General features: G+C 37.7%; 1 protein-coding gene across 1 annotated transcript in view; it reads left to right on the plus strand.

The window, feature by feature from the left end:
• Window positions 1-27683, plus strand: part of MARCHF6 (membrane associated ring-CH-type finger 6) — an 80983-nt gene that overhangs the window by 27093 nt on the left and 26207 nt on the right. Inside the window, exons 5-17 of the mRNA XM_003263161.3 lie at window positions 5024-5096; window positions 8375-8543; window positions 9557-9746; window positions 12101-12162; window positions 12769-12801; window positions 15287-15338; window positions 18844-18902; window positions 20116-20196; window positions 20438-20506; window positions 20587-20661; window positions 21456-21590; window positions 23636-23755; window positions 25194-25294. Coding sequence (XP_003263209.1) covers window positions 5024-5096; window positions 8375-8543; window positions 9557-9746; window positions 12101-12162; window positions 12769-12801; window positions 15287-15338; window positions 18844-18902; window positions 20116-20196; window positions 20438-20506; window positions 20587-20661; window positions 21456-21590; window positions 23636-23755; window positions 25194-25294 — 1219 coding nt within the window. The remainder of the gene's footprint in view (window positions 1-5023; window positions 5097-8374; window positions 8544-9556; window positions 9747-12100; window positions 12163-12768; window positions 12802-15286; window positions 15339-18843; window positions 18903-20115; window positions 20197-20437; window positions 20507-20586; window positions 20662-21455; window positions 21591-23635; window positions 23756-25193; window positions 25295-27683) is intronic.

The raw sequence follows: 27683 nt of genomic DNA on the forward strand, positions 1-27683 counted from the left end.
AAGCCTCTGGTTGGAGTTATTTAAACATTGCATAACTACTTAATATTATAAAGCAATATTGCATCATATTATTATTTGACTGATGTTTAGTTATTTGATGTCAGAATGTCATATATTAGGAAAGCCTTACTTAGAAGATGTTTATCTGAACCAAGAATGAGCTTATCAGGTCAGTTTTTTGAATGAATTTGGGAAAGAACACAGCATACAGAATGGCTAACCATGAAAGTTCATGAAAGCATGGAAAAAATCAAATCAAATCATAATTAGATATGAAGTATACTAGAGTTTTCAAAGGCTACAAAAGACGGCCTGGCGTGGTGGCTCGTGCCTGTAATCCCAGCACTTTGGGAGGCCGAAGTGGGTGGATCACGAGATCAGGAGTTTGAGACTAGCCTGGCCAACATGGAGGCTGAGGCAGGAGAATTGCCTGAACCCAGGAGGCGGAGGTTGCAGTGAACTGAGATTGCACCACTGCACTCCAGCTTGGGCAAGAGAGCAAGACTCTGTCTCGGAAAAAAAAAAAAAAAAGGACTGCAAAAGATGAATTCTTTTGGGATTCCGCAACCCTCCTTTTAAAAAATACTCACACAGCCAGGCGTGGTGACTCACGCCTGTGATCCCAGCACTTTGGGAGGCTGAGGTGGGAGGATCACTTGAGGTTAGGAGTTCAAGTCCAGCTGACCAACAAAGTGAAACCCCAGCTCTACTAAAAATACAAAAATTAGCCGGGTGTGGTGGTGTGCGCCTGTAATCCCAGCTACTCGGGAGGCTGAGACAGGAGAATCACTTGAACCTGAGAGGCAGAGGTTTCAGTGAGCTGGGATCATGCCACTGCATTCCAGCCTGGGCAACGGAGTGAGACTTCGCCTCAATAAAATACAAATAAAATTTAAAAATACTCATACATGTAATGGTCATAAATAATTGGGAGGCTTATCTTTCAGATATAGGAGGCTCTTTGGGAGGGTGATATACTAATCAACCCCCCTAATCAATCCAAAGAATCCTCTTAGATTCTTTGTTGTTCTTATAGACATGGAGAGAAGTACGTAGTATATGGGTGGCAGAGTATATAGATAAGATTCGTTAGAGTTAAACAAAATGTTTAATTAGTATAATTAATATCTTCATGTCTCCTTAAAATATGATAAAATAATCTCGATTACCTATGGAAATGAAATTCTTGGAAGATACACCAACTAGTAGAATATAGGTACTGTTGAAGAGTGAGTGAGCTAGAAAATTGTATCAAGGAATTCTCCCAGGATGATACTCAGAGGGACAAAGTAGTTACAAGTATGAGAAATAAATATTGACAAATGGAGGGTAGTCTAGTCTGTCTAGTAAGTAGTTCCACAAGGTAAAAGAGTTAATGGAGATGAGGAAACAATTGGTGTCTTTTAGATTGAACGAGAAAGCTGACTATGGTAAAGGAAAAGTCTCACGAACCTAGACATATTCTCCAGTTTCCTAGAGCTGGGTAAGGTGGCGATGGTGATAGAGGTATAGAGATTGTGTGCTTCCAGATTATCCTACAAAGTAAAGAAAATCAGAGTGGCATCAGACTTAAAATTAACAATGTTGAATGCTAGAAGACAATGGAAACTCAAAATTTGATGTTTTTGCACCTAAAATTCCCTTTCTGCAAATTACTCTCAGATGGAAGGACAAACTACAGATGTTTCAATAGATGTAAGGGATTGGAAAGTTTACTACCTTAAACCTTTTTGAAAAAAACTGAGGATATACTTTACTAAATGAGCAAGGAATCAAAGAGAAAGATGTGAGATACAAAGAAGTGTTTCATATGGCTAAGGCTCAATTGTAAATCTGCAATAATTAATAGTTTTTGGGTAACAGCCTGGAACTAAAATTCCAGATGATCTTAACGTGGGAGAAATTGTGACAGGAAGATAGAAATTAAAGCTTTTAAAATTGCTTGTCTCATTTGTGGGGAGATTATAGATGTTCTAGATGTAGGTAAAAAAATACAACTGTGCATTAAAAATGTAGACTAGACTTACAACTACCCAGAACTGGACTCAAAACTACATTGTTACATTATTAATGACAAAAGTGCCACCACAGATCAGTGGAAAAAAGATGGTCTTTTCAGTAAATGGTATGGCAACAATCAGATGGCCATACAGAAAAAAATGAATCATATCATTACCTCAACCTAACACAGAAATTAATTTGAGATGAATTTAAAAGCCTGAATGTGAAAGTTAAAAGGAAACTTCTAAAATAAAATACAGGAGAATAAGCATAAAACAAAATATTAGTAAATTGAACACAATTAAAGTTAAGAACTTCTGTTCATCTTTAGACACTTTTAAGAATAAAAGGCATTTGAATTCTGGCACTCAAAAAAAAAAAATTGAAAGCCATGGAGTGAGAGCAGATATTTGCAGTACACATTTCCAACAAAGGACTTGTATCTAGAGTATATAAATCAATAACGAACAGGCAAACATATCCCAGTTAAGCAGTGGACAGAGGTTTGAACAAGTATTTCTGGAAAAATAGCTAAATATACTAAGCTCTCCATATCTGTGGGTTCTGCAGTGCTGACTGTGGAATTTGAGTATCTGTTTATTTTGTTATTGAGGAGAGTCCTGGAACCCATTCCCCATGGATACCAAGGGATGACAGTAGCCAATAAACACATGAAAAAGTGCTCAGCATCATTAGAGAAATGCACAAGGAGGGTGACTAAAAATAAAAAGAGTAGACAGTGCCAAATGTTGCTTAGGACGTAGAGCATCTGGAACATGTATACAGTGATCGAGGGGGAGTGCATATGTTGTAACCACTTTGGAAAACTGGCAGTATCTACTGATGCTAAATATTACAAATACCTTATGATCTAGCAGTTCCATTCTTGGGAATATAACTAACAGAACAAGAACTTTCTGTTCACTAAAGGATATGTGTATAAGAATGACCACAACAGTTTTATTAATAGTACTTAAAAACTGATATCAGTCAAATGCCTATTAATAGTAGAATGGATACATTGTGGTTTATTCATGCAACGGAATACTACATAGCAGTGAAAAAAGAGCTGACTATTGTGACATGGAATAACATGGATTAATTTTGCTTCTTTGACAAAAGCAAGCCAGGCACAAAATTGTATGATTGCATGTGTGTGAAATTTTAAAACAGGTTACATTCATCTACAGTGATAGAGATCTGAATAGTGGTTACCTTTTGCAGGGGCTGTTGCCTGGGAAGAAGCTTGAGGGAGCCTTCTGGGGAGCTGGAAGTGTTGAACATCTTGATTTGGGTGGTAGTTACCCAAGATATACATATTTTAAGAATTCACCCATCTGTACACTTAAGATTTATGTAAAATATGCTTTAATAAAGACATAACAAAACTCAAGGGCAAGTGCTAGAAGAATAGAAATAGGATGAGTGGGAAACAGCGAATAAAATTTGGAAATTGCAAACAAAGGCAGGAAAGAAAGGGAAGGCAGAGGAAGGAAGTAGGGAAATAAAATTAAATACGTCTGTAATCATACGGGTTTAGATTTCTCTGTTACGAGAGAGCTTCATAGATGTGTAGGTATAAAACTTGCACTACTACAAGAGATAAATACAAAGCAGCACAGGTTAATGCTAAAGAGATACAAAAATAGTTTTGTTAGCAAGTGGCTTTCAAAAAGCCAGAGCAATATTAATCAGATATCATTCAAATGTATTAAATGGGACAAAGCATTACATTTCATATTAATAAAAGGCATAATCCACTAAGAAAATAGAATTAAAGAACTTTTATACACCAGAAAGCTGGGCCTTGAAATACGTAAAGCATTCACCCTCCTAGTGAAAGACTTACATGCCTCTTTGAAATCAGTAGATGAAATAGGCAAAAATAAGGACCTACAAGATTTAACAGTTATTAATCACGAGCTTGATTTCCGTTCTAATTTGTTGATATACAGATACACACAATTTAAATTACGTCACACGATACATATTCTGTAACTTTTCTCTTTAGCTTAGCATCGTATCCTGGTGGTCTTTCCATGTGAGTGAGTGTTGTGCTGTCTTATTTTTTTTTAACGATGCACAGCACTCTGTAGTAAGAAGGCCTATTGCATATGAATCCATTTACCTATCTAAACATTTGGTTTGTCATTTTTACATTGTTGCAAGCATACTTGCCTGAGTATTTTATAAACATGTAAGTAATTTTTATTACAGAAAATCTTTTCTTACCTTTCCATTTTGACTTGGTTTTGAAAACAGCCATTATAAGTCACTGAAAATCTGAACTGAAGTCTCTGATACAAGGCTGTATAGGGAATGCTTAAGCTAATACCCAAATACTGGTTTGAAAGAAAGCCTCAGGTTTTTATTCTTGTGCCCCATTTTCAAATCTGTGGTCTGTTATCTCATTCTGTCTAGAATTCTGCCTTCCTGACTAAAAGACTTTCTGCCGTGATAGCAGTACCTTCACCCATACTTTGTCTTTCTCGAAATGGCCAGAATTTAGAATAATATATTCTGTATTTTAGAGGACCTGTGAATCTGTGCTTTTAAAATATTGGTTGTCAGGTTGCCATTTATGGCATTGCAGTACATACTCTACTGAAAAATTCTCTTAATTTCAAAGACTTACACCTCCAAAACTGAAACTTTTATTGTCATGAGCAGACAATGGATTTTGGGATTATAGAATTTAAAAAATTCTTTATATTATAATTTTGGAGATCTTTACTTTAGATTTTTCTTTTCAAACATCAAAGCTCATTCAATAAAAAAAAAAGCAAGTAAACCTAGAGAGAATCTAAGCGCTAAACATGATTGTGTAACATTTACTCTTCATTGTCACTATATTTGTGCTTGACCATGTTTTAAAAAATTTAATATTTTGAGACTTAAGCTTGTAAAGACTATTTATCTCAGTGGCATCTGTGGCGTTCCACTTTACCTCTGCTTTCTTGAGCAGCTATGTGAATTCATGATGCGAGTTGTGACTGTATGCCATCATGCTCTTTTTCGGTAGGCCGCATCTACAAGTGCTTGTTTACTGGCTCCGTGAGCTCACTACTGACACTGCCATTAGATATGCTGTCAACGTGAGTATTGAACCTCTGTGACGAGTGTTTCATGATGTAGATGATGCTTGCTTTTTTCCTTGCATATTTATTTTTATTATAATTTGTAAATTGTTTTGAGAACAATAATTTATGTCTATTACACTAACAGTTTTATAGCTGCAGTAGAAGTAGCTGATAAATGTAAATGGCATTTCTTTTAAAACATACCTGTTTTATGGGACTGGTTTGTAATGATGGGATGACTTTTCTTTTTTTTTTTTTTTGAGATGGAGTCTTGTTCTGTTGTCCAGGCTGGAGTGTAATGGTGCGATCTCGGCTCACTGCAACCTCCGCCTCCTGGGTTCAAGCGATTCTCTTGCCTCAGCCTCCAGGGTAGCTGGGATTACAGGCACTCGCCACCATGCCTGGCTAATTTTTGTATTTTTAGTAGAGACAGGGTTTCACCATGTTGGTCACTCTGGTCTCGAACTCCTGACCTCAGGTGATCCACCCGCTTCGGGCTCCCAAAGTGCTGGGATTACAGGTGTGAGCCACCACGCCCGTCTGGGATGACTTTTTAAATAGGCTGTCATGCAGTTTGAGATATATACTACTGTCTTATGTTCATAAGAGTTTTTTTGTTTTGTTTTGTTTTGTTTTTTTAAATGGAGCCTTGCTGTATTACCTAGGGTAGGGTGCAGTGGTGTGATCTCTGCTCACTGCAACTTCTGCCTCCTGGGTCTCCTGCTTCAGCCTCCTGAATAGCTGGGATTACAAGCGTGTGGCACCAACCCAGGCTAATATTTTGTATTTTTAGTAGAGATGGGGTTCCACCATGTTAGCCAGGCTCATCTCAAACTCCTGACCTCAAGTAATCTGCCCACCTCGGCCTCTCAAAGTGCTGGGATTACAACAGGCATGAGTCACTGTGCTTGCCCAAGAGTTCATTTTAACATGTGTTTTTAACATACACATTTGAACTCAAATTTATTTTTTAAATGTTTTCCATGATCATTAGAATATAAATGGTAAGAACTTGCCTGTAGTTACTTTACTATATCTTGACATTAAGCATTGTTGCTTGCCTTATATTGGCAGGCTTCTTTTCCCCTCTCACCTGATTGGCTTGAGGGTCACCTGAATTGCTTTCATTAGACTACTCATTGACTCCAGAGGACCACTGGAAGCCTAGTGGGCTAGTCAAAATAAATTATAACATGGCTTGGTTTTATAGTCCTAAGCCACCTTTTACAGTTTGAAAAATTGAGCCAGTTTTTCTGATAGCATTTGTGACCACACTACTTTTTTTCTGAGTAATATTTTATACTCTCTATAGAATTTTTTTTCTGTGAAATTTTACTTTAAATTTCCTTAATGTCTTATCAGTTTCTATATATTCTGTAGCTTAGTAATTGAGGTCATCTCTAGGTGCACTGTATCAGTTATCTATTGCTGCAAAACAAACTGTCCCAAACCTTAGTGGCTTAAAACAGCTACCATTTTATTTGCTTATAATTCTGGGGTCAGCAGTTTGAGCTGGGCTCAGCTGAGCTTTTCATCTATTGGGCTTGCCTAGGTCACTCAGCTGTTTTACTGGGACTTAATGATCTAAGATGGTTTGTCTGAGATGCCTTGGTTCTCCTCCTTGTGGCTCTTATCTTCTAGAAGGCTAGTGGGGCTTCTTTACATGGTAGTCTCAGGACAGCGTTCTAAAAGGGCAAGAGAAGAAGCTTGCAGGCCCTCCTCTGGGCTCTGGAACTTGGGCAGCATCACCTCTGTCCAGGATTCACAAAACCAGCCCACATTAAAGGAATAAGGAAAAAGGACTCCAGAGTTTGTCACCAAATGTTTAAAATCTGTAACAAACAGGATTATTGCTTATGGCAAGGAAGATGTAAAGGGGATATTTTGGTCCCAACCTTTCAGAATTTAATAGCCTGGAGAGTTCCTTACTAAGGTGGTAGTTAGGATTCGTCTTTTGATTCAGGACATATTGCAGACTATATTTTCCTAGAGGCCTTACCAGTTTAGTTTAAGTTTGGAGCTGCTGGGTCAAGGTCTACCAGATTGACCCTTCTCAGGTTTTCTATGGAGGAAAAAAGTGATTCCATTAAAATAATGGATTTTCCAATGGCTAAGAGTCCAGAGGTTTTTGAGTTATCTGTGAATAATTCTGAAATCATAAACATGGACTAGGGAAGGAAAGATAAGCCTCTTAAGAAAGGAAAAGGACAAAATGGTCTTCAGTATCACGATATTTGATGCATTTTTTCTTGTATGATTACTAAAGGAACCATACTTTGCCTTTCTGGATTTGTTGAGAAACTAATACACTTTTGGTATGATTGCAGTTAGCATCAAAACTTGATTTGCTTTCTAAATGAAAAACTTCTTTTTTTTTTTTTTTTTTGAGATGGAGTCTCATTCTGTACCCATGCTGGAGTGCAGTGGCTCAATCTCGGCTCACTGCAACCCCTGCCTCCTGGGTTCAAGCGATTCTCCTGCCTCAGCCTCCCGAGTAGCTGGAATTATAGGTGCACACCATCATGCCTGGCTAATTTTTGTATTTTTAGTACAGATGGGGTTTCACCACGTTGGCCAGGCTGGTATCAAACTCCTGACCTCAAGTGATCTGCCTGCCTTGGCCTCCCAAAGTGCTGGCATTACAGGCATGAGCTACCGCACCTGGCCAAGTGACAAACTTCTATTAAATTTATAATAGACCTCTTTGTCTTACATATGGCATACTGAATATCTCTCAACCTTCATTTCTTTATGTTGTCATTAGACTTGTCTGGAGGAGCTTCTCCTCTTTTCTGATTTGATGATTCTATTAATTTGTGTGGGTTCAGGTGTCAGCTAATCAAGTTTTTAAACGTGTGTAAAATAAAGATACAGAAATTCTTAGAGTTGGACAGAGTTTTTAACCTTTGGTAAATTACATAAATTTAATGCATGGCCTTTGTCAAGTGTTAGACTGCTTTTGTCTTTTTTTGCTTGCTGCCTTTGTGTTTCTAGGCCATTTTCAAAAGATAGGCTATGGATAGGTAATTTCCATATAGTTCTGATGGTATTTGATGCCTAAATAAGATACGTAATACAAGTACATAAATATGTATAGGTTCTCTTATAAATAGAATTTCACCGTAATCACAAATTGTTCTTTTGGAGAAACTTGAGATTTTCATCCAAAAAATTATTATTTATTTTTCTGGCTGTTTTTTTTTCTGAGACTTTAGTATAAGAAAATTTTTTACCTTTGTTTTCCTAATTTTAAGTGTTCTTTGGAGTAATTATATGTATTTTTTTTTTAATAGGGAAAATTTGTTGGCAGATTGTTTGCAGGGTTGTTTTGTGGTGACATGCACACTGTGTGCATTCATCAGCCTGGTGTGGTTGAGAGAGCAGATAGTCCACGGGGGAGCACCAATTTGGTTGGAGCATGCTGCTCCACCCTTCAATGCTGCGGGGCATCACCAAAATGAGGTAACTCCCCTACCCCAAAATTGATTTTACTTAGGTAGGTCATGAGAATTATTGTCTCTTTCTAAGACTCAAACTCTTGACTTCCATGTCCCTCATAAACATTCTTTTGTTATTACAAAGGAGGGCAGTGGAAAGGTTTGGGTGAAGATGAAGAGAGATGTGAAAAATCAAGAAAGTGGTATTATGACTTTGCCTCTTAATTTTCTAGCTAGAGTGGGAACAGCATTAGGGGGTATACTAAAGTCCATGTGCACAATCTTACCCACTGAGCAGAAATTTGAAAACATTTCCTCAGGTGTTTGATAACAGAGCATGTATGTATATATGTATGTACATTTTAAAAAAAATGTGTTTTCATCCCTGATGCTGTCAATAAAGACAAAGGCTGTCTCATAAAGAGGACTACAGAATGTTGTTTTTAAGAGAGCCAGATTTGTTAACCATTTTCTATAATGCTTTGTGAACTGTTAATCCGTTAAATTATACTGAATGAATATGTACATGTGCTATGAAGTGAGGTTATGTTCTTATATACTAAAATTGATCCCACATCGGATACATTTAAAAAAGATGTCTTTGAAAGGTTTTCTTTTTAAAAAGAATTTAGTAGAGTTTATATTTGTTTTTGTTTTTTGAGATTGGGTCTTGCTCTGTCACTCAGGCTGGAGTGCAGTGGCGTGATCACACCTAACTGCAGCCTCACAACCTCCGGGCTCAAGAGATCCTCCTACCTCAGCCTCCTGAGTAGCTGGGACTACAGGCGCAAAGCACCATGCCTGGCTAACTTTTTAAGTACAGATAGGGTCTTGCTGTGCTGGCCAGGCTGGTCTTGAACTCTTGGGCTCAAGCAATCTGCCTGCCTCAGCCTCCCAAAGTGCTAGGATTACAGGCATGAGCCACTACACCTGGCCTAGTTTTGTTTTGTTTTTTTTTTTTAGCAAGAATATTGTGATTTGGAAACAGAGCAAAACAGACAAGTGGATCTAAATTTCTGGGCTTTTCTGTGATTTTAGGCTCCAGCAGGAGGAAATGGTGCAGAAAATGTTGCTGCTGATCAGCCTGCTAACCCACCAGCTGAGAATGCAGTGGTGGGGGAAAACCCTGATGCCCAGGATGACCAGGCAGAAGAGGAGGAGGAGGACAATGAGGAGGAAGATGACGCTGGTGTGGAAGATGCAGCAGATGCTAATAACGGAGCCCAGGGTAATGGCTGCTTGTGTGTCCTCATTCTTCAGCGCTGCAAATCTGTTCTCAACTTGCATTGAGGAAAAGGGCTGGCGTTTTCAAATTTTAATGTTGTGAAGTTCTGTTTCTAACTTATTTTTACTTTATTTTGGCAAACTGGCATTTATGGAGTACATATGCATAAATATGTTTTTTTCTATGAAACAGGGCATGTTTTGTGTTTTAAAATCCTTTTTACACAGGACTTTTTTATTTTTATTTTTTTTTTGAGACTGAGTCTCTGTCGCCCAGGCTGGAATGCAGTGGCGCTATCTTGGCTCACTGCAAGCTCCGCCTCCTGGGTTCACGCCATTCTCCGGCCTCAGCCTCCTGAGTAGCTGGGACTACAGGCGCTCACCACCACGCCCGGCTAATATTTTGTATTTTTAGCAGAGACGGGATTTCACCGTGTTAGGCAGGATGGTCTCGATATCCTGACCTCATGATCCGCCCGTCTTGGCCTCCCAGAGTGCTGGGATTACAGGCGTGAGCCACTGCGCCCGGCCTACACAGGACTTTTTTAATAGGATAGATAGGAAGAAACTATTTTTTATGTTGGATTAGGTACTACTTTTTTTAAATAAAGGACTTTGATACAGATTTACCTCATTCATTTGCTTCTCTCTTTCCATGTCCCTTAAGTCAGTGCAATTTCTAAAATTGAAAAAGAATCTCGAAGTGTATACTGCAGACAAGGTGCCATCTAAATAAATCAACGTCTCGTTTTCTAGCAGTGTAAACTCTAGAATGTAAAATAAGATCCAAGACAGGAGATGGGTAGATCACCTGAGGTCAGGAGTTTGCGACCAGCTTGGCCAACATGGTGAAACCCCATCTCTACTAAAAATACAAAAATTAGCTGGGCGTGGTGGCGCATGCCTGTAATCCCATCTACTTGGGAGGCTGAGTAGGAGAATCACTTGAACCCAGGAGGCAGAGGCTGCAGGGAGCTGAGATCATGCCACTGCACTCCAGCCTGGGTGACAGAGCAAGATTCTGTCTCAAAAAAAAAAAAAAAGATCCAAGACAGGGTCTACCAGTCAGCTGTCGGTCACTCACTTCTCCTCCTACCTCCCACCACAGTTTTCCTGTCAAGCTTTGCGCTATCTCTAGTTCTACTTGACATGCCTGATATTTTTGTGTCTCTTTGTGTCAGGCACTCTGTTAGACACTGAGCATTTAACTGTGACCAAAACATTAGGCTGCTGCATTCCTGGAGTTTCTGGTTTAGTGAAAAAGTAGGAAATACACGTCATGATAAGTGTTGTGCAGGTTGCTCTGAGGGTGCTGTTGGGGAGAGACCTATTTAATTAATTTACTTTTTTTTTTTGAGAAAAGGTTTTGCCCTGTCACCTGGGTGGGAGTACAGTGGCAGGAACACAGCTCACTGCAGCCTTGACCTTTTGGGCTCAAGTGATCCTCTCACCTCAGCTCCCCAAGTAGCTGGGACCACAGATGTGTGCCACCACGCCCAGCTAATTTTGTTTTTGATTTTGTTTTCTTGGTAGAGATGGGTTCTCCCTGTTGTCCTGGCTGGTCTTGAACTCCTGGGCTCAAGTGATTCTCCTGCCTCAGCCTCCCAAAATGCTGCGATTATAGGCATGAGCCATTGTGCCCAGCCTAGACCTGTTTTAAATAAGGTTTTCCAGGTAGCTCAGAGTACCTGGTATTTGAGTTGAGACCTCTGAAGGATGAGAAAAAGTGACTTGTGTAATGGTAACAGGGGGCCTTTGCAGGGAGAGGTCAGAGGCTCTGAGAATACAGCCTGCTGCTACCCTTGGGTCTGGCCATTATTTCTCTCTCTTGATCTAATACAGTAGCTCCTAACTATTCTTTCTCCTTCCATTCTTGCTCCGCATAGTTCATATTACTCTGCTGCCTTTAAATCTTTTAGTAGTTTTCCCATTACTAAAGAATAAAATCCAGACTCCACATTCCTCTTGTATGATCTGATTCTGTCTTTCTACTACCCATATCATTACTCAGAATGTCCTTAGTCCCCTGGCTTCCTTACTTTTCTCAAATCTGCCAGGTTCTTTCCTGGCTTAGAGCTATTGAATTCCTCTCTTTCACATAACCCTATTTATTCCCTTTCTAGCATTTATCTCAATCTAGGATTACCTTACTGTATATGTATTATTTATTTATATGTATGTTTTTATTCTTATTTGTTCCCTGACAAGCAAATACTCAGTATGGAAATGTGGCTTAGCTTCTCAACAACAGCTTACAAAGTACTAAATTTTACTATTTTTAGTGCATTCTATTTTTTTTATTTATTATTTTTAGTTCAAGTTCCATCAGTAATCTTTAAATTGCAATTATATTTTCAGATGACATGAATTGGAATGCTTTAGAATGGGACCGAGCTGCCGAAGAGCTTACATGGGAAAGAGTAAGACCTTTTTCTGTCAAGTATCCTGGTGTTTTAATCCTAAAATATATTTTAAACTTTGGTGTATTTAGATGTATACACTAATGTTATCGTTACAGTTGATGAAAAGTTACTAGAATTTTCATTCCTAGTGAAAGTTAAGTGATACACTGTTTATGGTAAAAATATTGTGATGTTGGTGACTTTTTTTGTCTTACAAAATCTTGCTCCATTTAGGAAATGTTTTACCTGAAATTGTGGACTTTTGAAAAACAAAATAATTTAAATTTAAGTAGTATTTTCATGCTTCAGTTGACAAAAATAATACAGTTTTATTATGAAGTAGTCTTAATTAGCTGTATATCTTGAGTAACAAATCCAAGATGGAACTTTTTTAAACTTTATAAATCATGTAATTTTGAATAAAAGGAGACCCAAAATATAAAACTCTCATTGAGAAACAGAATTTTTTTTATTTTCTGAAAATGATAGGAAGTATTGGAAAGTATAGGAAGTGGGCGAGGACTGTGTTTAAAGATATTGAAAGGAAAATGAGGCTTTTCATAAATTAGAATAGAAAGTTCTGTTGCATCTCAAATTAATGCTTATCATTTTTGTTTATTTTAGATGCTAGGACTTGATGGATCACTAGTTTTTCTGGTAAGTAAAACTATTTTTTTTTTTTTGAGACGGAGTCTCACTCTGTCACCCAGGCTGGACTGCAGTGGCGTGATCTTGGCTCACTGCAACCTCCGCCTCCTGGGTTCACTCCATTCTCCTGCCTCAGCCTCCCAGGTAGCTGGGACTACAGGTGCCCACCACCATGCCCGGCTAATTTTTTGTATTTTTAGTAGAGGTGGGGTTTCACCATGTTAGCCAGGATGGTGTCGATCTCCTGACCTTGTAATCCGCCTGCCTCGGCCTCCCCAAGTGCTGGGATTACAGGCGTGAGCCACTACGCCCCGCCAAAACTAATTCATTTTAATAACAGAATTGGAGTTGTCTTAGTGATTCAGAAACTTCACATTTATAGTATGTAGTAAAGGTCAAGATGCCCTTTGGCTTTTGATTACTTTATATGTTGAAGATTGTATGTTTAGTGTGCTGAAAATATTGAAAAAGCATAAAGGTAATATTTTAAAAAAATTATTAAATAATTGATTTTTAGCAAAGAAAATAAACCCCAAAGTTAATGGTAGTTAAAAAGAACTTGGTCTTCTTTTAAAGTTTCATCTTGCGGTGCTTATTGCCTGTACTGGTAGAAGCAAAGCAGTTTTGCATATTTTCACAGTGAGACACCCCAGGCTGATGTTAGGTTTTCCTGTTTGCTAAACCCCACCTGTCTTTACCTAGGAACTTTGCCATATTAGTAAAGATTGCACCTCTAAGGTGAGGAGCAATTCTTTAAAGAACTTGTCCTTTAAAGAAGAAATGATGCTGTTTTCAGGTCCTGTAATATGAAGTTATTTGCCATTTGGGATTTTTAAATAGCTTAAGATGACTTTGGCTGCAGGTAGCAGAACCTCTACTGGTTGGAACATTAATATAACAGGAAGTCCAGAGGAAGAATGGGCTTGAGGTTGCTTGATCCATAGGCCCAACAATGTCATCAGACACCCAGGTATCCACATCTGTCTCCTTTGCTGTCCTCAGTGTTGGCCTTCTCCTCAGGCTGGCTCCAGATGTTAACCAGAAGAGGATGTTGAATTTAGCAGTGTGTAGGTTTTTAGGAACATATCTGGCATAATTCCACAGTTTAGTGGGAATGTGATATTAATGAGCTTCTAATCATGGTTTGATCACAGTCAGTATAGAAGGCATTATTTGGCCACGTACTGATTTATATTTCTTACTCCGTCAGTTCCTCATAAATGAAGAACAGGAGTCGTTGAGATAGTGGTGTTGACTCAAACTCATTTGAATTATTGGAAAAACCTTTGACAGGATGAATTCATTATTTTAGTAAAAAATATTTAATATGTATAGTGTGCCAGCTATTGTGATAGGCACTGGAGAATTCAGTGCCTATGAATTCAATGCGTATGAATGAGACGGGGTCCCTGTTCTCAAAGATGCTGTGTAGTGTGGTAGAGAGAAATGAACATGTAAACAAGGAATATTTTGGAGACTCAGTGACAAAAAGTGTGCATAGGACACAAGAGGGGCACAAAAGAGGGTTTGATTAGATCTTAGTGGAATGGAGTTTGTCAGCAGGAAATATTCAGCAAAGATAACTTAGAGGTTGAAGTATAAAATATGTTGGGGACAGGGAAAATTTAGGAGCCCTTAAGGCAGAGAGGTTGAAAAAATTGAGCCACCATGGTGAGAAGAAATGTAGGAGTCATTTACAAACTAATTACCCTTCTTTGTGGAAGATTAGGGGACCTGACCAGAGAAATTCTTTTTTTAGACAAAAGATCTTTGGAAGGATCATTTAACTTGATGGTTGGGGAAGGTTGTGGGCATGAATGAATGGACTTGGGCAGTCTGGTCAGTGTCAGCATGGGGCATAGCTAAAGTGTGTGTAACATGGCTGAAGGAATAGGCAGATAGCTGTCACCTTAGAGGTGACAGTATGTAACTGTGGGAGGTGACCAGATGGTCAGGTGAGACAGGACAAAGAAAGTCAGGCCACCATAGGGAGTGGAGGGACCAGAGGAGATCAAGCTAGAGTTTTCCAAAGGAGTGGTAGCCAGGCAATAGTGACCTTGTAGGTGTCAAGAAGGCAGATTGGACATTGAAAGAAACACTGCAGTTGACATTAACATGATGTTTACAATTAATTTGGCTTTCAAATTTTTCTCCATTTGAAATTTTTCAGTGTCATTTGATTTAAATGAAATCTGGTAGTTATGAAAATCTGTGTAATTTGTGGTAGATTATTTCTAAAAAGGAAGTATTTATAAATGAATTTGTTTTTTCTACATGTAACATTTCTCAGTTTTATTAGGCTTAGTTGTATGAGCTATCTAATGAAAAATGAAAGTTACATATTATGTCTAGATTGAAATCCCAAATCAAGAGAGGGAAAATTTCAATCTTAGCTGTTTTTACTATTTGGCTCTAGCTAAATAAGTGGAATAGTCCAATTAAACGTATGTTAAATATGAATTTAATATGCTTTATTGATGCTTTTTTCCTTTAGGAACATGTCTTCTGGGTGGTATCTTTAAATACACTGTTCATTCTTGTTTTTGGTAAGTTGTGTTTGTGCTTTTTTTTTTATAGTATTATGGTAGGAATTTAATTTTGTAGGAGTCTTGTTATAGGTTTAGTATTATTATTTTTTAACATAGAAATAAATACTAAGCGGTACATGAAAATAGTTTCAGGTACAAACCCTGTATAGCTAGGCCCCAGACAGACAGATACTTTCCTAAGCAGCAGTGACTGCAGTTACCTACCTGTCTCTCACTCTGTTGGGCATTTCTGGGTTTTTTTTTTTTTGTAGAAGCTGGTTTTAGACCAACTTGAAAATATACAGTTTCCCATTTCTGGAATTAGTTTTCTGCTGATTGTCTGTGTGCTCTTCCCTATGGTGGAATATCTTGTTTTCATCTGTCAAAATCCTGACCATTGCCTTCTAGAGATCTTGACTTGGGAGCTGTTACCAGAGCTGAGTGTAGGCTTGTGGGAAGACAGTAAGCCTTCCCCAAATGTGAGCGCCCCTTAGAACCAGATTCCAGCACATGCAAAATCACTTCCAAGCACTTCTGCGAGAGCAGCTGTGAGGATTCTTTGACAGCACACAATGGTCCCTCCCATTGGGAGTAATTAGAGGAAGAAAGGCAAGGTTGAGGAGACACTGTTGACAGAGGTTTTTCTCCTTTCCAGAAGAGGTAAGGAAAACTAAGTTGAGTAAACCAAGGCCTTAGAATTCAGTTTCTGTATCTCTTAGGGGTGAGGAGGTAGGGTCTGATAGAATGGGGTTGTTAGGTGTCCTATGATTTGTATCTCAGAGACCTCAGGCAACATATCCCTATATAGGGATAATCTATGAGAAATTCCTTCCTTAGTACATGGGATTTACCCCTCAGCTCTGCTGAAGAGGATGAGTAGAGATTTCCCAAGGCTTCTTCCACCAAATTCCAAGTTATTCGCTCTGTTGGGGACTACATTGTGATGTGTAAAACAGATGTCTTTAATAAGAAGCCATGTGGTGTAAGGGGCTTTGAATATTTGGACTGAGGATGAGACCAAAAATTGATTTCTGTATATTATCTGTAAAAGAGAAAGATAAATTTACTTGTATTTTGTTAACAAAGTATTTTGGATACTTCCATTGATTTCTTAATTTTTAGTAGATACTCACAAAGGTGCAGATTTATTAGGATTCTTTGTTCTCTTTGCATGTGGGGGTGTCTGTATGTTATTCTGCATATATTTTTCATTATGTAAAATAATTCATATATAAACTGTGAAAATGTTATGATCTTGACTGCATTTTTTCTAGAGAAAATATAGATTTAAGTCTTTTGCAGAAAAGCTTAATGCTAAATTAATGTTTGGAGAAACAGGTCACATTTAAAACATGAATTATACAAATAAGAACTCTCATTTATGGAAATCAAATCTAAGTAAAGCTTTTTCTAATCCAACCTCCTGAGCTTATACTGCGAAAAGATTTTTTTAGTAAACTTAAGTTTTATTGTATAGTTAGGATCTTTTGAAATGAAACAAGTTTTCTTCCATTAGGAACATACTTTTTCTTTTAATCATTGGGGTTAAACACCCTCCTGTTTTTTTCTTGCATGGGTTGCTCTGTTGGAAGTTTTCTACGGGCAGTTTTTTGGCTCTTGTGGTCATATGCTTTGCAGAAATATAATTTGACAAAGCTGTGGTCTTCCAGTAGAAGGTGACAATCCTGAGAAATAGTCCTTAATTTCAGGATGCCTTTCCATTAGTTTGTGTGTAATGGGATGGAAGTTGATTGTTGCAACTGGTGTTTAAGGTTAATAATTATTTAAGCTAATAGAGTTAAAACTTGCCCCTCCCAGGGGCCTCGTTGAGTCGTCTTTAGACTGGGATACGAGAGCAAAATAGGCAAAATTCAACATACAGTTTTTTTCCTTACCTTTTTAAATTTCTTCTGCTTTATATTACACACAATATGTTAGTAAACTAGTATGTATATATAATTTATAAATAAATTTAAATATATTGGGAATACTTGTTCAAAAAGATTCCTACCCATGAAATAGGAAGGGTTAGAGGCCAGATCCCTAGTAGGTTCACTCTGACTTCTCTCTCCATGATTGAGTTTCCCACTCCTCTGGTAATCTACTGTGCTGTCGATTTATTTCTACCATAAAGAAAAGATAACTACATTTTATTATTAGCAATGAAGTAAAATTTAGCCAGAAAGGCTTGAGGAAAAAGAAGACTATAAAAATTCTTGCTATAAAGATTTTAAAAAGACTTTCATACTTAGCTATAATGCCATTATCTCACCTTACAAAATTACTAGAATTTAATATTTCCTAATAATCCATCATATTCAAACTCTCTGGGTTGTCCCCTTAGATACTATTTTGCAGTTGGTTTCTTTGAAGACCCAAATAAGGTCCACATATTACTTTTAGTTGTTAAGTCGTAAGTTATTAGTCTTTTAATCTAGAGTACTCTTCTCTTTGCTTCCCCCAACTCATCCTATTTGGCCATTGATTTGTCGCTGGGATTAGATTAACTGTTCTAGCAGCATGTCATGTTTTCCATCTGTCCATCTGCTTCCTGGATGTCCTCTGCCTTTATCCTTTGTCTCCCATATTTCTCTTAAACTGGAAGTCAGATCTAAGGGCCTTATTAGATTCAGGTTCAATACATCTGGGACAAATCCATCACTGGTCACACTGTGCCTATTAATAGTATATGTGAGGAGCTGAGATACATGATGCTGGATTATCCACTTTTATCACTGGATTCAGCTGATATCAACCTGGGCCTCTAATCTTAGGTTTTGTTTTTCCCTTTACCATTATAAAATAATCTGTTGGGAGTGATATTTTAGTGTCTTAGTGTTCCATCAACCTTCCACTTAATTATTTTTATTAGCTCTTGATGATCCTTGCCAGAATTATTTACTGTATTAGGGGTGTCAGAATGGTGATTTTTAAATTGTCATTTTTTACATTTATTGGCTGACTTTTCTGAAAGAAGAAGAAATTCTTATCAATTTGGGACTATTCAGTCAACCCTAACCTGTCTGTCCAGGGCAAGTAGGACAGATGCTCATATTTTCGCCATTAATTTTGGTTTTCAGAATAAGGAATTGGTGCATTAACTATTCCCATTGGTGTGCTAACTGCTTCCAAAACATCAAAGTGTTTTCTTTGATGTTGCATTTTCTCTTTTCGTGATTATTATTTTGGGCTTTTCCTTTTTTGAGCATCATAAACTCATGGATTTGTATATGTTCAGTGTTTTTCCATCAGTTTTGGTCATTAGTCTTTTTGATGCTCATATTATCCTCTCTTTGGCCTGTTTTCACAATGGTTTCTGTGTTGATTTGGCATGGCCCTATTAGACCTTAATAGTTTTGTTGTTCTCTAGTTACAGAGAATGTCCTAGGCAGTATATTTTTAGCCTAGTTCTGGAATCTTTCATTTCTCCAAGAAGCCCTAGTTCCTTTTAGTGGGGGATTGTAGTAGGAGTGTTCATTGTTTTGATGTTGAAGATTTCATTGAATTTTTTCCCCCCTTTTAGCATTTTGCCCTTACCATATTGGTCATTTCTCCCTTGTTGGTTTGGGATTTGAAGAACACGTGAGTATAATACTTTTACAAAGTTACTTTCATTCATTACTCCCAAATGTGATTGTTAATCAAATAGTATTCTAAAGAGTTACATCATTTCTTCATTGGCATTATGCAAGGGAATAGTTAGGCAATACCGTCTCAATTCTTTTTTTAAAAAAAATAACAGTGGCTCAAGAGATATTGGTCATGTTGCCAGCTAATGAAAATGTGCTCTGAAATCCATTCAGCTGGGTGGGCCTGAGGCATACCGTGGGAAAGTTTCCCACAGGCTGATTTTCTGTCCATCTCAAGAACTTGTATGTTCTCTTCTTTCCCTTTCCCCAGGTGCCCCCTGCTGAATATAGAAAAGTAACAATATATCAATTAAAAAAGGATAGACTATTTTGGAATGATGGGTTGTAGTGTTTTCTAGAGTGCTTTAGTTTTGACATTTTATCAGTATTTTCCAGGGGTAAATAAATTTTGGAAGGATTATTACTTCTCTATAGGAGTCCTAGAACAATTTAGTCTTTTAAGGAAGAGCTGACTATCTGAGATCATATGCTCAGTTTGTATATTTGAGATCTGAGAGATCACATTCTGAAGTCTTCTAATATTTAGTACACCTCTGATTCTCACTAGTTGAATGCAAGAACTTGAAAGGTTCAGATAAGTGTTTTGAAAAATTTTGACTTTCCATACTTTTGCCACTTGCTATCTGAAACTCAGGAATCAAAAAATACCGACAGGCATTGTTACTTTCAAAATTCTTTCTGTGAGTTGAGAATGGGACAGATTTGCAGAGCAAGGGAAACTTGAACAGTTACTTCTAGTGGTAGGAAATGAAGTGGCTAGGATATTACCCAGCTGGTGGGTGACTTGGGCAGTGTGTTCCTGCTTTCAGTGGTTAGCCTTTAGCAAATCTGCTTTAGAGTGAGAGTACAGGGCAGGCTGTTGTATTACAGTGCTCTTGTTTTTGTAAAATTTAATTCACTCTACTGTTATTTTGTCTCCTTGGGTAAAGTGTTATTTTTTTTTTTTTCATTTTTTAGTAATATATAACAGTCAGTGAGAGAATTTGGTTTTCAGAGATGTCATCCAAAGGAGATTTTACAGTTGTTTTCTAGTTATAAATTGTCTCGACAATTCTCTTTTAGTCATTTGGATTGTTTAATATGGGAAAACTGGGGTGTAGGACATGTTGTAAGATTAATTTTATTTACTTTTTTCTTATTTCCAGGTCCAGGCATCTCATTTTGAAGGCCTAATCACAACCATAGTTGGGTATATACTTTTAGCAATAACACTGATAATTTGTCATGTATCCTTTAATAAACCAACTTGGGTGTTCACTAATATTCATACCAAAGAACTCTTCATTAATGGTAAAACTTGTCTCTCCCTGTCATCTTAGTAAAAGTTGTAGGTATTTGCAGTAAGGGTCAGTGTGGACAAAATGTGGAATAAATTAATTCTGTCAAAAAATACTAAATGTTGGCTAAGTAGTTACCTGTTTCATTGTATCTTTAAATACTCAGTTTTTCCTTGACCTGATGCTGTAGGGCTTGGCAACTCTTGTGAAATTTCATAGATCTCGTCGCTTACTGGGAGTCTGCTATATTGTTGTTAAGGTAATTCCTGTTATAACTTAAAATTGGAAATGATTTCTCTTACATTTGGGTGATACTGATGACCTTTATTTTCACTTAAGGTCTCTTTGTTAGTGGTGGTAGAAATTGGAGTATTCCCTCTCATTTGTGGTTGGTGGCTGGATATCTGTTCCTTGGTAAGTTGAGTATTCATTATTGTATAATAGCATAATTTCAAGGCTTCAAAAAAGGAAGTCTTCAGCATGGATTCTTTTTAAAGGAAAGTAAATATTTGATAATTTGCTTATTCTTTTGGCAAGAGTATCAGTATAGAATCTTAATGTTAATTTTTCTTGAGTACCTGAGTTTTTGAGGCTTTGTGCAAATTTTTGATGTCAGGATAGTTTGGATGGAATCTTTCTAATAGTGGAGAATTTTATTGCCCATTTTGCTGTCTTAAATTTGTGTAGATAATCCAAGACATTATATACATAGAGAATAATTTGATAAGGAAACTGTGTTTGTAGTAATAAATTTAACCCTAATCATTTGATTTAACTAAGATGCTCAGTCTTGATTATAATCTTTAATTGCTGTTAGTGATCAGTTTTTGATTGTTTCAAGAATATTTTATGTGTAGAAAAACTGCCTTTGGTTCTGAGATAACATTTACCCTCCCATACCTTACTTTTAAAACTTCTCAAGAATGCAGACCTATAACCAAGAAAAGGTTTTACATTCATCAAAAATAGTTCTTTAATATAATCAGTAATAATAAAGCTTTTACCAGTTGGTTTATCATTCTTTATATTTGAAGCAGTAGCCAATCTTGTATATAGTTCTGTGACACCGTGGAATGACATTAAGTGAACTGTAGTTCTAGGAATTGTTCCTTGCATGCAGATTGATTATTTATTTCCTAGGAGATGAAAATGTTAACTTGGCAAATGTAGGGGCACAGATCTCTCTTACCTGTCCTGTTTTGGCTCAGGAAATGTTTGATGCTACTCTGAAAGATCGAGAACTGAGCTTTCAGTCGGCTCCAGGTACTACCATGTTTCTGCATTGGCTAGTGGGAATGGTATATGTCTTCTACTTTGCCTCCTTCATTCTACTACTGAGAGAGGTAAGTCCACAGGGAAATGCTGATGCTGTACATTTATAAAAAGGACTTTTGCTTTCACCACCAGTCATGTCTCAAAGGCTATGATGATTTCCTACCTAAATCATATTCTCTACTATTTTATTCTAAGATGGAATAACTTATAGGGGACTTTGACTTAATTACTTTAAACTGTTTCAGTTGTTTGTCTCCATAATTGGCAAGTTTTAATATTTCTGTCTGAGTCTGAAAGACGATTCAACTGAGGAAAAAGATAAGAGTACTCATTTTATCATACTTCGTATATACTTTAGCCATCCTCTGATACAGACTCTTGGAATTTTCTATGATGTGAGTGTCTCAGACTTCAAGGAACTGTACTGCTGGAAATAACCAAAAGGATATGGTTTTGCAGGATCAGACATTTAAAATCATTTTGATTTAGGCGCCTTAAGTATAGAATTACAATGAGGGTCCTTTATGATTCCAGTTCACTGGCCTGATGGATTACCTTTATTTATTTTTTTATTTTGTTTACTTTTTGATACCGAGTCTTGCTCTGTTGTCCAGGCTGGAATGTAGTGCCATGATCTTGGAACCTCTACCTCCCGAGTTCAAGCGATTCTCCTGCTTGAACCTCCCAAGTAGCTGGGACTACAGGAGCCCACCACCATGCCCGGCTAATTTTTGTATTTTTAGTAGAGACAGGGTTTCACCATGTTGGCCAGGCTGTTATTGAACTCCTGACCTCAAATGATCCACTCACCTTGGCCTCCCAAAGTGCTGGGATTACAGGTGTGAGCCACTGTGCCTGGCCTGATACCTTTATTAGTCCTATTTTTGGAATCTGGTTCTTAGTGATTTGAAGATGATGACAGCAGATGAGTATTTGATTAGTGCACATCTCAAGCTCAGTCATTCCCCAAATACTGAATGCTCACTGTGTGCCGGATGCTATACTGCGTTCTGGGGTATCAGTGAGAAACAAAGGCACAATTCCTGTTCTCGATTTTATAGCCTGAAAATGAATACAACATTGAAAATGTCAGCTTACATGGAGATGGGTGATGGAGATGTGCAGGGTGTGGAGGACAAGGTTGACAGTTCCAGTGGGAACGGAACACAAAAGCACAAAGGCTGCATGCTGCTCTTGGTGTACTTTGTTCTTTGAAAGATTTGAGGAAGAGGAGGAGGGGTCAGGGACCAAAGCATTCTCTGAATCATACAGTATAATTTCAGTAAATTCTCTTGGTAACTAAAGCTTTCATTCTTTCTTTAAAACAAATGGTTGAGAACTAAAACAAGTACAGAAATGTGTTTCTTAAAAATGTAATTATATGTGAACTCCAGATTACTTCATTAAGTGAATAAAATGCTTTATAATGATTTCTTTCATTTTATCAGTGTGGTGGTTTTTGTTGATATAAAATTTTAGTATTTGGAACTTAGGCAGAACCTTAGAAATCACACACTGTAACCCCTTGTTTAGGAGATGGAGAATAGAAGTTTGGGCAGATTTGATGTGTTACAGAGGATAACTCAGTGAGTTTGGACCACATAGAACTAGTACCCAGACTCCTCCTTTACCCTATCACCTACAGCCTCTTGGGTGATGATTTTCATTCACAGGGGGAAGGCATAGATAGTAAATTGAAGATACTGAGGCTGTAGGGTTTCTTAATTAAGGTAACTCCTGTGTGGAAGTGTAAGACTGAAATCAGACCATCTATTTAGGACATTTATAAATTGCAACATAACCCTTTTACGATAGTAACGGTTGTATTTATTTTTCATCTCAGAGGTCTAGATTTCTTGACACACTGGACCCAATGAATGTTTCCCCCTCCCGCAGTGAATGATGATGTCAAAGGACATCATCAGACACAGGGTAGTTTTCATAAAGTTCTGGTTTAGGAACTTACTTTCCCAAGAATACCATATACATTTTCTGGGGCCCACTTTAGATGCCAGAATAATTCTAAGTGCTTATCTTTCTGTTCAAGTTTTAGCTCATATATAGAATTTGAAGACATTGGTGAATATTTATAGTATTTAAAATGTATTTGCAGGTACTTCGACCTGGTGTCCTGTGGTTTCTAAGGAATTTGAATGATCCAGATTTCAATCCAGTACAGGAAATGATCCATTTACCAATATATAGGCATCTCCGAAGATTTATTTTGTCAGTGGTAAGATGTTTCCATTGTTTTTTTTTTTTTGAATAAAGTGTGCTAACCTATAGTTTTGTTTAGTTTTTTTTTTTTTCCAGTTCTCAAGCGGGCTGATGGATTATATTGAATAATATATTTATCTAAGCCTGTGGTATTCAGTTGTCAAGTAGCTGTTTTATTGGTTACTTTGTTAAAATAAATATGTAAAAAGATACTTACTAAAAGGAAGATACTTCCTTGTTCCATAGTAGTATAATTCAGGGGTCCCTAGCCCCCATGTTTTGGCTGGGTACTGGTCCATGTCCCGTTAGGAATGGCCGCACAGCAGGAGATGGGCAGCGGGCAAGCAGGCATTACCACCTGAGCTCCACCTCCTGTCAGATCAGCCTTGGCATTAGATTCTCATGGGAGTGGGAACCCTATTGGGAACTGCGAGTGCGAGGGATCCAGATTGTGTGCTCGTTATGAGAATCTAATGCCTGATGATCTGAAGCAGAACAGTTTCATCCTGAAACCCCGTTGCAAACTGTTTTCCATGGAACTGGTCCCTGATGCCAAAATGGTTGGGGACTACTGGTATGATTGATTGCTAAATTACGGTTGTCTGAATTACGTTTAATTTGCATTGAAGCAATGGAGACTTATTACTGATTACTGACTTGTAAATTAAACTCTTAACAGAAGCATGTCAAAGTTTTCCCACCCAGAAGAAGAAATTACATAGTTAAATCTAATTTCTTTCTTTTTTTTTTTTTTTTTTTTGAGATGGAGTTTTGGTCTGTCACCCAGGCTGGAGTGCAGTGGTACGATCTTGGCTCACTGCAACCTTCATCTCTGTGTTGCAAGCAATTCTCGTGCCTCAGCCTCCCAAGTAGCTGGGATTACAGGCGCCCACCATGACGCTCAGCTAATTTTTGTATTTTTAGTAGAGGCGGGGTATCGCTATGTTGGCCAGGTTGGTCTCAAACTCCTGACGTAGTGATTCGCCCACCTTGGCCTCCCAAAGTGCTGGGATAACTTCGCCCAGCTGTAAATCTAAGTTTTTCTAAAATAAAATTCTAAAGTAACATTACGTCCTTTGAAAGCTTTTGTAGCCATTAACATGGGGTCAAGTCTTAGCTGGTTACAAGTGATTTATTAAGTTGCAGGCATTTTTGCTTCCTCATTTTAAGTTTCTAGCTCATTCCTTAGGTAGCAAATGGTGATTATCCTTTGTGGCTTCCGTTTTAGCATTTGTGTCCTAGATGGGAGGTCCTTACAGGAAGAGGGGCAGGCATCTTAGGAAAACATTTTTATACAGAATGACTCAAAGATAATGTGTAGAGTGGGAACCGCTTGGGCTTTGAGTAGACACAGGCCTGGACTGCATATTGCTTGAGTGTGCTCAGAAGTCTGCCTGTTTTGCACAGGAGTGATTGACTCTTATAGTGGTGTCATACCCTGTTTCCTTCTGCAGATTGTCTTTGGCTCCATTGTCCTCCTGATGCTTTGGCTTCCTATACGTATAATTAAGAGTGTGCTGCCTAATTTTCTTCCATACAATGTCATGCTCTACAGGTAAGTTTTAAAAGTTTAGAATAGCTTTACCAATTTATCTCTGTTAGGGATTTGATATTCAGATTACATTAAACATTTAAAACATTTCTTATAGATACTGGAAATCATCTGACAATTAAATTTTGCCTTATTCTACCTTTATTTTTATTTAAAATTAAATTTAATGTTTAAAAAATTTTCTGGACCTTTTCCACTTTGCATAAATTTTGCCTTATTTTAGATCAGATAAAATTAGTACTTTCATTTTCTAAAGGAAGATGTTTATTTTTGCTGCACATAAAGTATGCATTTGCACAGCATTGAAATGTTTTACCATATCTAATGAAAGTGTATCAGCATCATCTTTATTTTGAAAAGCACATTATAAAGAATAAAGCCAGAGTTGCACATTTAATTATTAAAAATAGGGTACAAGGCTTGTAGATGGAAAATCTTTTTTGCTTTAAAAACTTAAGTGGGCTAAGGCCAGGCGTGGTGGCTCACGCCTGTAATCCCAGCATTTTGGGAGGCCGAGGTGGGCGGATCACCTGAGATTGGGAGTTTGAGACCAGCCTGACCAACATGGAGAAACCCTGTCTCTACCAAAAATACAAAAAAATTAGCCATGCGTGGTGGAGCATGCCTGTAATCCCAACTACTCGGGAGGCTAAGGCAGGAGAATCACTTGATCCCAGGAGGCAGAGGTTGCAGTGAGCCGAGTTCGTGCCATTGCACTCCCGCCTGGGCAACAAGAGTGAAACTGCGTCCCCAAAAAAAAAAAAAAAAGCTATCCGGAAACCTACCACTACCGGTAATCTCTACCACTCATCCTATATGCTCTTTCTTTAGGGACTTGCATTATCCCCACAGTCATTATCCCAATTGCAGGCAAATTGGATTATTTCCTCAAGTTTACTTCTAATAAGTCTTTAAAGTATTGTCAATTCTAATTTTTTAAAATCTCTTACTAATCTAACTCGATTTGCCACTTACTTAATTCAGGCCTTCCTCTTGCTCTCCATTCATCCGCAACACCTCTGCCTCTAGATTTTCTAGAACTTTGATTATTTTACCCCTGTGTTTAAAAGTTGTCAGCACTTCCTCTGTAATCTATGTGATATCTACACCATTTAGAATGAGATGCAAGGCTTGGCATAATCTCATGTTGCTTTTTCAGCATCTTGTCTCAGCATTGACTGACTTCAGTTCTTTTAATGGTGCTACACTGCCGTTGAGGCTCCCCTAATTTACTTAGCTGTTTGTCTTTTTCTCTCTGTTTACAATGACTTGCTTGTCCACGTTTGAGTGGCAAGCATTTGATATTCTTTTTAAAATCCAGATTAAGGTTTTTAAATTTAAATTTTATTTTTTTTTATGAGAAAGAGTCTCGCTCTGTCACCCAGGCTGTAGTGCAGTGGTGTGATCATGGCTCACTGCAGCCTCAACCTCCTGGGCTCAAGTGATCTTCCCACTTCAGTGTCCTGGGTAGCTGAGACTACAGGCACAAGCCACCACACCTGCCTAATTTTTGTATTTTTTGTGGAGACCGGGTTTCACCATGTTGCCTGGGCTGGTCTTGAATTCCTGAGCTTGAGCCATCTGCCTGCCTCAGCCTCCCAAAGTGTTAGGATTACAGGCATGAGCCACTGTGCCTGGCCATCATTCCATCCTTTAAAATTGTCTTCATCATTGTATTTCTTTTTATAGCATTTGTTACATTACTTTACAAATATGTATTGTTTTATCCAAGATGGCAGAAATCATGTCTTATTTAGGTCTTTTTCTCTCTGTCTCTCTTTTTTTAATTTAAAAAAATATTTTGTGGAGACGGTCTGACTATATTGCCCAGGCTGGTCTTGAATTCCTGGCCTCAAGCAATCCTTCCACTTTGGTCGCCCAGAGTGCTGGGATTATAGGTGTGAGCCACTGCACCTAGCCTCTTATTTGGATCTTAATGCTTTGCATAGGAACATGATTGTTCAAAAATAAAAGGTTTACTGTACACAAAGTAAAATCTCAAATTTGTATTTTATTAAATTAGAATTGGAAAATACTTACATCCTGATTATTTAAAGTGACAGAAAAAATGCCAGTAAGTAGTTTCAATTCAGCATCAGTTTATGACTTTTAAAATTGTTACTCTTTTGTGATAAAACTTTATTTTTCTACACTTAGGGTTTTTATAGATTTGGAGGATTTCTTACCTTTTAGTTCATGTATAGTATGTATATAATTCCAGTCATAGTGAGAACCGGAAACACACACAGGTCCAGCTTTATATGTTGTTGGGATAACCCCATTGCGGTGATCAGTTATACCTAGAAGGTTAGCAGAGTTTTTTGTGCTATAGCAGTATTTAGTTCATTCATCCATTAAACAAAATCAAGAGCCCATTATATGCCGGGTACTT

Source organism: Nomascus leucogenys, chromosome 6 (assembly GCF_006542625.1).
Source record: "Nomascus leucogenys isolate Asia chromosome 6, Asia_NLE_v1, whole genome shotgun sequence".
Taxonomy (NCBI): Eukaryota; Metazoa; Chordata; class Mammalia; order Primates; family Hylobatidae; genus Nomascus; species Nomascus leucogenys.